Source organism: Mus caroli, chromosome 11 (genome assembly GCF_900094665.2).
Source record: "Mus caroli chromosome 11, CAROLI_EIJ_v1.1, whole genome shotgun sequence".
Classification (NCBI taxonomy): domain Eukaryota; kingdom Metazoa; phylum Chordata; class Mammalia; order Rodentia; family Muridae; genus Mus; species Mus caroli.
Genome location: NC_034580.1, coordinates 4,006,239 through 4,019,214, shown reverse-complemented (window position 1 = coordinate 4,019,214; position 12,976 = coordinate 4,006,239). Strand labels below are relative to the sequence as shown.

General features: G+C 46.4%; 1 protein-coding gene across 1 annotated transcript in view; it reads right to left on the bottom strand.

Annotated features, from left to right (window-relative positions):
* The window catches only part of Adcy1 (adenylate cyclase 1), a 116,855-nt gene that overhangs the window by 10,969 nt on the left and 92,910 nt on the right, over positions 1-12,976 (bottom strand). Inside the window, exons 15-19 of the mRNA XM_021178187.2 lie at positions 7,149-7,265; positions 6,043-6,189; positions 5,518-5,616; positions 1,932-2,046; positions 264-388 (exon numbers count right to left, since the gene is read on the bottom strand). Of these exons, the coding sequence (XP_021033846.1) occupies positions 264-388; positions 1,932-2,046; positions 5,518-5,616; positions 6,043-6,189; positions 7,149-7,265 (603 nt within the window). The remainder of the gene's footprint in view (positions 1-263; positions 389-1,931; positions 2,047-5,517; positions 5,617-6,042; positions 6,190-7,148; positions 7,266-12,976) is intronic.

The following is a 12,976-nucleotide window of genomic DNA, read 5'->3' as shown; positions in this document are numbered from 1 at the left end:
ACCCCCAATTCCCTGTAATTCTCGAATTTACATCCACTCACTCAGAAGTGGCCCCAATGATGCATGGAAAAAAATCAAATAACAAAAGCAACCTGCCAGGCTTAGCAGTTTGTCCAGGTCCCCAGCCAAGACCAAGATACTTAGCTTAGTCTGTCCTACCACTGATTGGTCCCAGAGCCCAGGCTCACCTGAGATTACTGATACCTCAGTTTCCTCATCTGAGGAATGGGTACCTGTGACTTTTGGATTTCTGGATGATTTACCTGAATTCGTCCCTGGACCCCAGTGCTATCCATCCGACTGGCCACATTGACTGTGTTTCCCCAGATGTCGTACTGGGGCCTGCGAGCACCGATCACTCCAGCAACCACGGGGCCAACGTTGATGCCTGAAAAACAGTCACAGCATAGCCTGTGGGCAGCTAGAAACTGGTGACTGAGTAGGCACTGTGCCTGGTAAAAGGCATGCCTTTCTGAGTCTTGGTTTGAGGGCCACAGAGAGTCAGGCTCCATTCTAAAGGAACCCCCAACCTAACACAGGTTTTAGCACTCCAGTCCAGTCCAGGGCTCCCCAGGTAGGCAGTGGGCAGCCCCCTCAGCATTGCCCACCATACCTGCAGCAGCACTGGCCTCCAGAGCAATCCCTAACCCTAAGGAAAGGCCCCAGGTCCTGTTAATTCAGGAGAAACCTGAAGTAGTTAAATTGATGCATATTAATATAATATATATATATATATATATATATATATATATATATATATATAAAAGCTTGCTTAGGAGGTAAGTAGGGTACTGACCAGGCTTGTTAGAAACTGGAGGAAGGAAACTTTGTGCCATAATTGAAGTTTAGAGTTACTGAGAAAGTTTTTGTTATAGACTGTTCACTGAGATTGACTCCTACTTAGGCCCCATACCCATAACAAGAGGAGACAACGCTGGCTTAAATCCAGCCATTCGTCTCATCCACACATTGAAGAAGATGCCTCTAAGGGCAGCTCAGAGGTACAGAGCCAGAGATAACAACCATCGTTAAGTCCTGGTCTGCCATGAAATCCCCCATGCTCTTATCAGAAAAAGCAAAATTCCGCCAAGTGTACAAGGATGAGCCAGGGCAACTACTTGAAAACACTGGTGTACTTAAGAAATAATTGTGGCACTATCTTTGCTGTGTAGATCTCCCATTTGCCCAAGTGGCCAGACTGACTCTCTCCTGTCTCTGTTTAAATTGTTCAAAGTGTAACCAGGGGCCAGGATCTGGACGAGGTTTAAGGGTGACAGCAAATATGGAATGCGTAGTCTGAGGCCCCTCCTGGGCATCAGTCAGAACTAGACGCATGTTATCATTAAAGCGCTCTCCCCTTCTTTCTCTTGACTGTGTGGAGGGGACATATTTCGGAATCACCGTCACTTTGGCCCTGTGCAGGCCCTGCTCTGGAGACACCGGGAGTCTGGCACTACAGCTTTTATGTCCACAGTATACCTCACTTCTCTGACCCCTAAAGTAGTAGTGGCTTCTTAGATTTCCTTTGACATAGCACTGAAACTACGTTGCTCAGAGTGTGGGTCCTGGCACCAAGAACATATTCAAATGCACAGAGGGGAGGACACGAAGCCTAGCTTCTCCCATGGGTCAGGGTCTGGTGGCCCTCAGGGACCTGCGCATCTATAGCATCCCATCTGGTCCAGGCGCACTCGCATCTGAGTTACTGTTAGTGAGAACTTTTACTACAGCAGTGAAGGAGGCGTCTGATGTCCCTCCAGAGCTCTGGAATGAACTCCTAAGTCCCTTTCAGAAGCAGCACCTGTCCACAAGCCACCTTCGGAGACAATTCTGTCTCCGTGTGCTCCTAACCAACACAACCTCTTATGAGACCACAGGCCTGCACTGACCCTGCTCCCATCGGTGACAGGGATAAGTTCAGAGTCACCTACCAACTCGGAGAACAAAGTCGTTGTAGGACTGGTAGTTGATTTCATCCAGAACATCAAACATGTCAATGGCGAAGTCTGCCAGTGTGCACAGGTGGGACGAGATGGACTTCTTAGCCTAAGAGTGAAGAGACAGGACAGTAGGTGTGTAGAGTGCCAGAGCAGGGCAGGGGCAGGGGCCACTCAGGCAGATCCTAGGACTGTGATTTAATGCCTACAAAAAAACATAGCAGCCCTGGAACTAGCAGGGGCTCTTGGTACCTACCTGGAGACCCACTGACTCTCCTATTGTACAGATAAGAAACTCAGGGTACTGCCCAAATCATGGCTTCAGGGAGACAGGGGCAGAAGCCACCCAAAGTCACACTAGTCCAGATGATGCCCCCCTGGAGGTGTGGGGAACAGCCCCTGGATGCGGGCATCATGTGTCCAGGCACCTATTTGGATAATGCCGTCAATACATGTTGCACATGAGCTGAACAAGGACAAGGGACATATGTGAGGGAGGGGTGCCAGCTTCCTTTCTGGAGACTGACACTGCATTTGTGAGGATGTGACTGGGGGGACAAAGTCCTTACATTCGTAAAGCAATGATGGCCAGAAGGATTCAATTTCTGTATTTATCCAGGAGACTTACTGTCCTCAACATCAGGGAACTAATGTCCTTAAGACAACACTGAATAGGCTTTATTATTTTTTAAAGAACTTTAATTTATATGCAACTGATGATAAGGAGTCTCTATGCAGTAACCTTCTCTGCATACAACTGGCTGCTGCTGAATTCTTGCATCCCAGTGGCACATTTGTTACAGTCAGTGAGCCAACGCTGGCAATATAATTACCAACCCACAGCTACAGTTAACATTAGAGCTCACCCTTGGTATTGTCTGTTCTGCAGGCTTGATGAATGTATGATATCATGCAGTGCAGTGTGACACGATAGCTCCCCTGCCCTACAAATCCTCCGTGCTCTGCCGAGCCATGACTCCTGCTACCCCATACCCAGAAGCCACTAATTCTGTCTCTGTGGTTTTGTCTTTCTCAGACAGTAGCTTAAGGTCTCACTGTGCCTCTGTCACCTGCACAATTTTAGGACAGCAATATTTAATTCTATGGGCATGTCAGAAGGTCTTCATCCATTCGCCTAATGAAGGGACTTTTGTTGGCTTTCAGCCTTTAGTGATTCGGAGTAACACTGCACTATTTACGTATAGATGTCTGTGTGGATGTAAGCTCGTGTCTCATTTTGGTGAACACCAAGAACTGCAGTTGCCGGTGTTTACAGGCATTGGTAATAGTCTGAACGGCTTTGTAAGAAGTTGTCAAACTGTTCCCACAGTGACTGGAACATTTTGCCTTCCCAGCAGTAAGCAACAAGAGTTCCTTTTGCCCGCAGACCCCAGCATCCAGTGGTTCCAGTGTTCTGGATTTGGGTTGTTTGAATAGGTCAATGTGGTTCAATGCCAATGCTTTAATCTCCTCCCTACGAACTTAAAATATGGGGCATCTTCTCATGTCTTTCCTTGCCTCTCTACATCTTCACTGATAGGACCCCTATCCAGACTGCCCATTTTTAACTAGTTTGGCATTTTTCTGATTTTTTTTTATAATCTTACAGGTTTTTAAATTTTTATTTTAAGTCTAAGTCCTTTATCAGCTAGGTGGCAAATTTTCCTCCAGCCTGCAGACAGACTGTTCCTTCACAACGTTGCTTACAGAGTAGGAGGTTCATTTGATGGAGTCCAACTAAAACAATCTTTTCTTTCAGGACTTATGCTACTGGTATTATACTTCGGCGTAATGTCTAAAAAGAACCATCCCAAACTCAGGACCATCTAGATTTTCTCCAATGTCCAGAAGGTTTTTAGCCTTTTATTCTACATTTAGGTTAATCACTTTACTTGAATTGATCTTATGAAGAGCAGGACATCTTTATCTTGGTTGTGGTTTTCGTGTGAATATGCAACTATTGTATTAAAATGGAGATCAACTGGGCATAGTTCTATGTGTCTCTTTCTGGGCACTCTGTCCCAGGACACTACACTGTGTGACTGCTGTAGCTGTCTGATTAGTTCTCCAGGATTGTCTTGACTTCTTCTGGATCCTTTGTCAGTATAAATTTAGCTTCAGTTTGTCAAGGTCATGAGATTTCCTGATAAAATTTTGACTGAGACTGAATTAATTTCATAAATCAAATTTAAAAGCACTGATATCTTGACAGCAGTCATCTTTTCTGTGCAGGGACATGGAATACTTTTCCTTATATAGCTCTTATATATACCAAGTTATATTTATACCTGGTATTATACTTTAGCACTAATATAAGTGGCATTAGGTCTGGAATTTCAAATAGCAACTGTTCATTGCTATTATACAGAGAAAGACTGACTTTTACATGTGAACCCCGGATCCTGCCTCACTCATTTGTTCACTGGTTAGGAGTGTCATGTACCCATCCCCCACCCACCCATCATCACTCATTTGTTCAGCCTTTCCACATATATAATCATGTCATCTGCAAAGACAGATAATTCTCTTTCTTCCTTCAAAATCTATATGTGCTTTATCTCCTCCTGTCCTAGGGCCTTAGCCAGGACTTCCAGAACACTGTTGAATTTAAGTGGGTATGAGTCAGGTATCCTGGTGTGCTCCTACAGTCCTGGCAATCAGGAGACAAAGGGAGAGGGATTGGGATTCGTTACCAACTTGGGCTACATAGTGGTTCAAGTCCCAACTAGACTATTTAGCAAAATCCTGATTTCAGTACCAATATTAATGCTGATGAGAAGGAATATTCTTATAATGCTCCTGACCCCGAGCTGGCGAGTTTTATCTCCATTAGATACAACGTTCAGCTATAGGGTTTTTTATATGTGTTCTTTGTCAACTTAGACGTCTCCTTTTTTCTGATTTTAATCACTTTTATTCAGGAATGAGTCTTGAACCAAATGGATTTTTGCATCCGTTTTTTGGATCTTATGTTGATAGGGTGAATTTCACAAATTCATTTTGGAATATTAAACCAGTGTTATGTACCTGGAATAAATCCTACCTGTCCCTCAGGTAGGGTTCACTTTACTTAGTATTTGATTCTATTTGCCAATGTGTGATGAGGAATTTATGCATTTGCATTTGTGACCTATGTCTTTTCTTCCCTGTGATGTCTTTGTGTGTCTTTAGTATAAGGGTGACCTAGGATGAGTGGAAAGCTGTCCCTCTGCCTGTCTTCTGGAAACGGCTGGAGGTGACTGACAGCATTCGTCCCTTAAATGTTTGGCAAAATGATCCCTGCTCTGGGACAATGTCAATCACGGAATCAATCTCCTTTGGAGCCGCAGAGTCATGTCATTTTCACAATTCTACTGGGTGGGAGTGTGGGGGGTCGTTTTCAGCATCCCACGTCTTGGAGCAAAGGGAGGTATCTGGTGAGGAGGGCTTAAGGGCTTTCCTAAGATTGGGTATCTAGACAGAACCAGCCAATGGCAAGATAGCTTAGGATCTTCCTCCCTAGTCAGGCGCAGAGAAACTAATGCCAGTATGGGGACCTGACCTGGCCCATGCATGAGCGAGTGCCCTAAGACCTGCTTACCCTGGTTCCTGCTGTGGGCGCCAGCCCCACGGCAGCCATGTAAGTACTCCCAATGGTCTTGATCTTCTCCAGGTCCTTGTAGAAGTCCTTGTCCATGAGCTTTGTTTAAAACACAAGAAAACTGTTAATATCACGAGATGTCACATAGCCAACATCCACTAGGGGGCAACAGAGGAGGTGGACATCAAATTGTGCACAACAGCTCCTCTGGTCTGTTTTGGGTCTGTCACTCTGCATGAAAGAGGCATCCAGGAAGTACAGCAGGACACACCCCTGTCTCTGAAGCCAAGCTCGCTGTCACTGGGGAAAGAGGCTCCAGGGCTGGGGCAAACACAGTGCCTGGCTGGGGAAGGACCAAGAGGTTCCTACCTGCCCTCCTAGAGTGAACACTACCCAGCCCTTTGCCCTCTCCTAGAGCCAAGATGCTCTGTCCTGGACCCTACTGGAGACCCAGTGGACACAGCAGGATTTTGGGTCCATGGAGGGTCATCCTTGCTCCCCTGTGAGTGGATGCTGCAGCCTCACCTCATCAAAGTCGGCAATGATCTCGTTGAGGAGCCGCAGACACTCAACACCCATGTTGTTGCCATCCAGTTCTATGTAGAAGTCATTGAAGTTGGGGATGGAGGCAAACATGACGCCCACCTGGGAGTAGGACTGGTAGTAGAGGTCCTGCAAAGGCAGGAAAGGTCAGAACCACTGTACGGCCAACCAACAAGAGCAGCTTTGGGAAGGGGACAAGCCAGGCTATAAGGGACAGGCCATAGGGGACAGGCCATAGGGGCCCAGTTGGTTCCACGGGTAATGCTGTGGGAATGCTGTGAGCTCCAGGTTGTACAGGGCACTGAATGGGCAAATCCTGGGTGGTCAGCTTTGTCCTTTTGAGCCTCCTAGGGAAAGAATAGCAGGGAAGAGGGCAGGGCTTATGAAAGCTACACATTTCCTGGTTCTAAGGCTTGGCTGATTGTACAGAAACCACAGCAGCTGCTTCCGGCTGGAGGAGCTTAAGGCTGAACCCCTAGGCTTTGTCCCTTCTCCTAGAACTATAGAAGCCAGCCTGGACTTTTTTACTTTTCAGCTTGGCCTTTGTACGCATCTCCCTTATGCTGTGCTGGTGGCCATAGCAACTGCAGCAGGCAGGGCTGTGAGGAGCTCTGGCCAAACATTCCATGCAGAGGAGAGAAAGAGAATCCCCACGTTTCAAGCAGACATAACAACGGATAGTCAAACATATGAGCATGCTCTCCTTTTTCAGTACCTATTGACCCCACATTAGGGAAGCCATTTGAAGTAATCCAGTCTTGAAAAAGAATTTCTCCTCTCTGCATTTAGTTTATTAAAGCCCACTTTCTGCCTCCTGTGTGTTATGAACACTGCAGGCCAGCCCATGATGGAAGGGAAGGGAGGGGAAAGAAATGCATACCTGCCAACCTAATTTCCCCAGAGTATCCTGGTAAATCAGAAGTTATCTATTCCAGGGGAGCTGATAGCATGGCCGAGCAGCTAAATCAGGGCTTGCTAAAGGCCACAGGCAAAGCAGAGGGACACAGAGTGGGCCACACTGCACTCCAGCTGCAGACCTGTAAGTCCTGTCAGGCAGCAGGCCCCATGGAGACCTGACACTCACTCACCATGTTCCGGGGATTGGACATGAGGAAGTGCTGTGCGACGTGAGCTGGCAGGAGATTGAAGAGGATCCTCTTGTTGTCCAGCTTGACTCTCTCCATGTCATCCCGTTCCTCCTCCGCCTGGGGGTCAGAGGTCATGAATCTCAACCCTGCATGCCGCCCTCACCCTCCCACCATGACACCTTGATACAGGAAAGAATGGGAGTGATAAATTCATGATAAAGGATCTACCAATAAGCTTGCTTAGGGAATACTGAAGTACACAAAGTAGACTGTAGCTGAAGAAGCCCTACCTCTTATTGCCCTAGAAGATGAGCACCACCCTAGCCAGGCTTGCTAGGAACTGCAGGAAACATCGTGTGCCTCTAACGTAACTGAACTTCAGGCTTTCTGGGAATATGTTCCTGCTAGGATTTAGTTCACTAAGATTGTGGCCAACTAAGACCTATCTCCATATCAAAGAACACACCTCTACCCTGGCTCTATCAATCACCAAGGAGAGCATACATCTGCCAGGCAGGATGACCTGGGGTAACAACTACTGGAAAAGAACAGCATTGCTCTACATTAAAAGTAACTGCGATCAGACTTGAAGTTTTCTGTCTCTGCTTAATTGCTCCGAGTGTAACTTTCTATGTGGAATGTTGACGCCTACGACCTATATAAGCTGTTAAAAGTTTCATGGCCGGTTTCCCTTTGGGTGTTAGCCAGAGCAGGATGTATGCTATTAGAGAGCTTTTTCTTTATTCTCTGGGTGTCTGGAGTAAATTCTCATGGGAGTGGAGTGGGAGAGGGGGGTGTAGCATGCTACTCCAACGTCAAGGGTCACCCATGCAGGGCTCTGGATGCATGGATGGGCCACATGAATACTCTTCATACCACACACAAAGACCAGAGCCTTAATGCAGGGTTGAGGGACTCACTACCCCACCATTGCAATTTTCAGTGTTTGAGAATGGGTCCCCATTTCCAGGGTCTAATTCCCCAGATCCCATCTCATGAACATCTCTTAGGAACCTATGTGCCCACCCCAGACTGCACCAGCCCCAGACAGCCCTCTGCTCGACCTTTCCCAGAACTTCTGTTGCCTCCACAAGAATTCGAATCCCACTGGCACTGAGACCAGAATGGTGGGCTGGGGTGGATCTAGGAGCACACACTCTCTGAACCACAAGCAGAAGATGAAGCCCTAAGAAGTGGACAGAAGGATGGCAGGAATAGCCAGACCTAGCCTGCTTACCAAGAACTATGACCCTACAGTGCTAAGAAAAAAATGTCAGGGCTGGCTACATGTACGGGCCACCATGAGCCTCAATGGATGCTGTCAGTGGGGTCTAGTGGCATATCGTATGCCATAGTTTTCAGATGCAGAGGGTATCTCTGCTACAAAACTTAACCATTGCCAGGCAGGGGGGTGGTGCACATCTTTAATCCCAGCACTTAGGAGGCAGAGGCAGGCGGATCTATGAGTTTGAGGCCAGCCTTGTCTACAGAGCTAGTTCTAGAACAGCTAGGGCTACAAAGAGAAATCCTATCTTGAAAAACAAAAACAAAAAGCAAACAAAAAACTTGACTCTCTAAAGGATTTGGCTTGAGAAACAGTCTAGGTGTGTGTTGTTACCATTTATGAACATGAAACTGGTGTGGTAGAAATGCCACCATAGTGCTTTTGATGCTTGTGGCCTGCCATAGAAGACATCCACTGGACAGTCCGTTTGGTGGGCAGTGATACACAGGACAGGGCAGACACATCTCCGTGCTGCAGCATCTTGTCATCCATCGTTAGAGGCACTGTTCCTAGGGCTGTATTTTCAAAGGCTTTGGGGATGGTTACCCTACTCTCTCTAGAGTTTATTTACCAGTTACACGGTTAGATTTCCTGGCATGATTAAAAAGAAGCAGTGATTTTAAGGAGCAATCTAAGAGGTGTGGTGAGGAGCAGGGAGCATGGTGTGAAAGTCCAAGCCGGGTGCAGGAGCCCAAAGTGATTAAAAAACAAAGCAAAACCAAAACCAGTGAATTAGCATACTCCAATAGAAAGGGGAAGGTTGGTATATAGAGACACAAGAAAGACACACTTGGGCCTCAGACTCCAAGTCTAACCAGAAGGGACACTGGCCACCACTGCCCGGACAGACTGGAGCCCGCTCTGCAAATAGCAGGACATGGCCACTGACAATTCTGAAGGGGGCTCAGGGTCCATGACCTCTGCTGGAAAGAGAACAACATCAGAGAGTTGGGCACACTTCTGCCCTGAGGGTGGCTCTCTGGCAGCAGGTTTCCCATAGCATAAGTCTGTCATTTGCTTGGGTGTCTCAGAGGCCAGTAGCCCCTGACTTCTGGCCTCAATCTTTTTATCCCCCATTCCCATCAACATGACATTGTAAACATCCTCCTCGCCATGGAAAATGTATTACTGATTATATTTAACATGCTACATACTAATTATCCCGAAGGAAAGCTTTTAAGATTTAAGAGGAAAGACATATTTAAAAAAGAACAGCTTGGTTGTATTAATGGCACAACAATATTTATCCTCCCCCAAATAATTATTGTCACTATCGATAATGCTTCAATAAAAACAACATAATTGAATATCCTTTGCTTAAAAAAATAAAACATTCTTTAACAATCTGTGACTTAAGGGAGAGGGGATAGTAAAACTCAGAATAGGAAAACAGAGGGGCCAGTACTGAAGTTGGAAAGAGGATGGACGCACAGAGAGGGGTGGAGGATGGACCAATGCAGCGTTTGCAAAGGTTTAACCAAAACAAATGGCAAGTGAATGATGTATACCAAAACCTATGACCCAACAACCCAAGGAATAAGTTCAATCAGAGGTGACAGAAGCAGACCATGAAAGGAGATGGGGAAATCCGCAGGTTAACGGCTTAAGTGTGGGTAGGAGATGGAGAGAGGGGGGTAGGAGATGGAGAGAGGGGGTAGGAGATGGAGAGGGGGGGTAGGAGATGGAGAGAGGGGGTAGGAGATGGAGGGGGGGTAGGAGATGGAGAGGGGTGGGTAGGAGATGGAGAGAGGGGGTAGGAGATGGAGAGAGGGGGGTAGGAGATGGAGAGAGGGGGGTAGGAGATGGAGAGGGGGGGGTAGGAGATGGAGAGGGGTGGGTAGGAGATGGAGAGAGGGGGTAGGAGATGGAGAGAGGGGGTAGGAGATGGAGAGAGGGGGTAGGAGATGGAGAGGGGGGTAGGAGATGGAGAGGGGGGGCTTATTAGTTGTTTTGTTTTAGTTTTGAGACAGGGTCTCTCTCTCTCTAGTCCTGGCTGTCCTGGAGCTCACCATGTAGGCCAGAATGGCCTTAAACTCTCAGAGATCCGCCTAGCACTGCCTCCCAAGTGCTGGGATTAAAAGTATGCACCACTACACCCAACCTGGCACAAAGGTGTAAGATATGTTTTCAAAGAGAAGTCAAAACTTCCTTTATGGTTAATGATTAATACACCTGTGCACATACATGAAACTTCTAAAGACTAAAAACAGGATTTAAAAAATTGAACTAAAATGAAAACTACTCCTGACTTAGCGCGCTGCATTAAAAGATTTTGTTTTGGGATCTGCTTATACCAGCTTTTGGATTTAGGGACTGCTGGGGTCTTTGTCCTTCCCACATTAACACATGTTAATAACTCCGTAATAATAACTTTATTTTTATAAAGCAATCAGGAGTTGGCTTATGACATTTTTAACAAGATGAAAATCCACTGAAATTCTCTTAAGATTTTCCAGTCAGGAAACTGCGATTTTTAAGGAATAGCTTACTAGGTGAAATGTTATTCTTGTCAGCAAGGTCACAGGAGAATCACACTGGATTGTTCCTGAACTGTGCTCTCAGCACTTCTTCAGAAGGCATCCCCTCCCTACTCATGTGCATTACGCTTTAGAATTTATTGACCAGGCGCATCTACCAACCACGATGTAGCATTTCCCAGGAGGTCAGATCTGGTGTGCTTGTAATTTTGGATAAAGAACAAAACAAGTAATATCCCAACCCGGCACCTCCCTAGGATGCCGACATGGGTAAGGGGTGACGTCACCCTTTACCCTGACAAAACAATCTCAATCAGAGAACATCAGCAACCCCCCCCCCCAAACAGTGCTTGAACAGCATGTTTCTCAGGATGGATCAGCTTACACAGCTGCCCCATTCTTCATCCTCTACCATGATTCTTCTGAGGGTCACAGGGTACCTGCCAAGGGTCTGACCACCACTTCACGCTTCAATAGCAGGATGACGTATTACTTGATTTTCATACAATCACTAGAAAGGCACTTTAGAATGTCCTCTTCCTCTGAGTCACTAGTATGTTTCTTTGGAGACACCTCCAACTCTGGAAGCCATCTCTTCTGGAGGAAACCCAGGGAAGGAAATGAACTACTCCTGTACACTATTTGGCTGTTATTAGGTCAACTTGATACAAACTGGAGTCATCTGAAAGGAGGGAACCTCAATTAGAAAATGCCTCCATAAGATCCAGCTATAAGGCATTTTCTTACTTGGGGATTGATGGGAGAGGACACAGCCCATTTTAGGAGGTGCCATCCCTAGGCTGGTGGTCCTATAAGAAAGCTAGCTGAGCAAGCCATGGAGAGCAAGCCAGTACACAGCACACACACACACACACACGCTCACACACACACACACACACACACTTACACACACACACACACACACGCAGCACAGCTTGGTTTCTGGTTCACATGAAATTACCTCCCAAGGAGCCAGGAGATACTCCCAAGTGGGCAGATCAGAGGGAGTGGTGTATTCACAACAAGGCACAGGGGACTGAATAAATCTGCAGATAAGTCCTGGCCCATATAGGGTCAGAGCAGTCCTCATGCAAATGGTTATAAGAACAGCCCTAACCTTCCTTTTTTGACAACTGTCACTTAAGCCAGGGAACACTGTAAAACACATAAAGACCACAGTAAGAGAACAAAGGTCAGACAGGGCTTCCAACTCTCCATGGTGTCAGGATCTTAGAGCAGGCAGGCAGGACTGCAGCAGCTGTCTAGACAAATCTCCCTTTGATGCCACACCAGAGGGGACTGGAAGCAATGTGAGCCCTCTCGCCCCCAACACACTCCAATATTCTCCTTCCTCTCTGGAAGTTCTGGGGTAGATATTCTTAATATTCTCCACTGATTTCCAGGCACCAATGGACAGTATAAGTGCCTCCCTTAAAGACAAGGGTGATCGCTCTTGGCTGGAGCTACACAGGACTGAGGAAGCACCGGTGTGCTCTGACCTGGTGTCTGGAGGACCATGATGCTGGGAAGCATGGCTAAACTCCATAGACACATACTAGGAACAGGAATGAACCTTGGCTAGTCAATGCTACTGACACACTGGCTGTGTTACTTACTGCAGCACAACGCAGCCTATCTAAATCCAGGTTCACAGAACTTGATCAGTAACAACCACACTGATTTTATTTCTAGCTACCCTGTCAAGACTTTGTTGGGTGGGATAGGGTTCTAGACTGTAGAATCAGAATCAAATTCTGGTGAACACTCATTTCTGTTCTGAGCTGTTTCCATGAGAAGTCTGACTGAATCAAGATTTACCAAAAAAAAAAAAAAACAAAAAAAAAAACAAAAAACACTTAACAGCTGCCAGAAACATAGTATTTAGGAGCACGCAGCACACAGGGACAGTGCGGTGAGTCTCAAGAAACTTACTAGGATTCAAGCCACAAAAGGAGAGTCTTTGACCACAACATTGGATTTTGAAGTAACTAACTACAAGTAACTAACCACAAGTAACTAAGTACAAGTAACTAACTAACTACAAGTAACTAAGTACAAGTAACTAA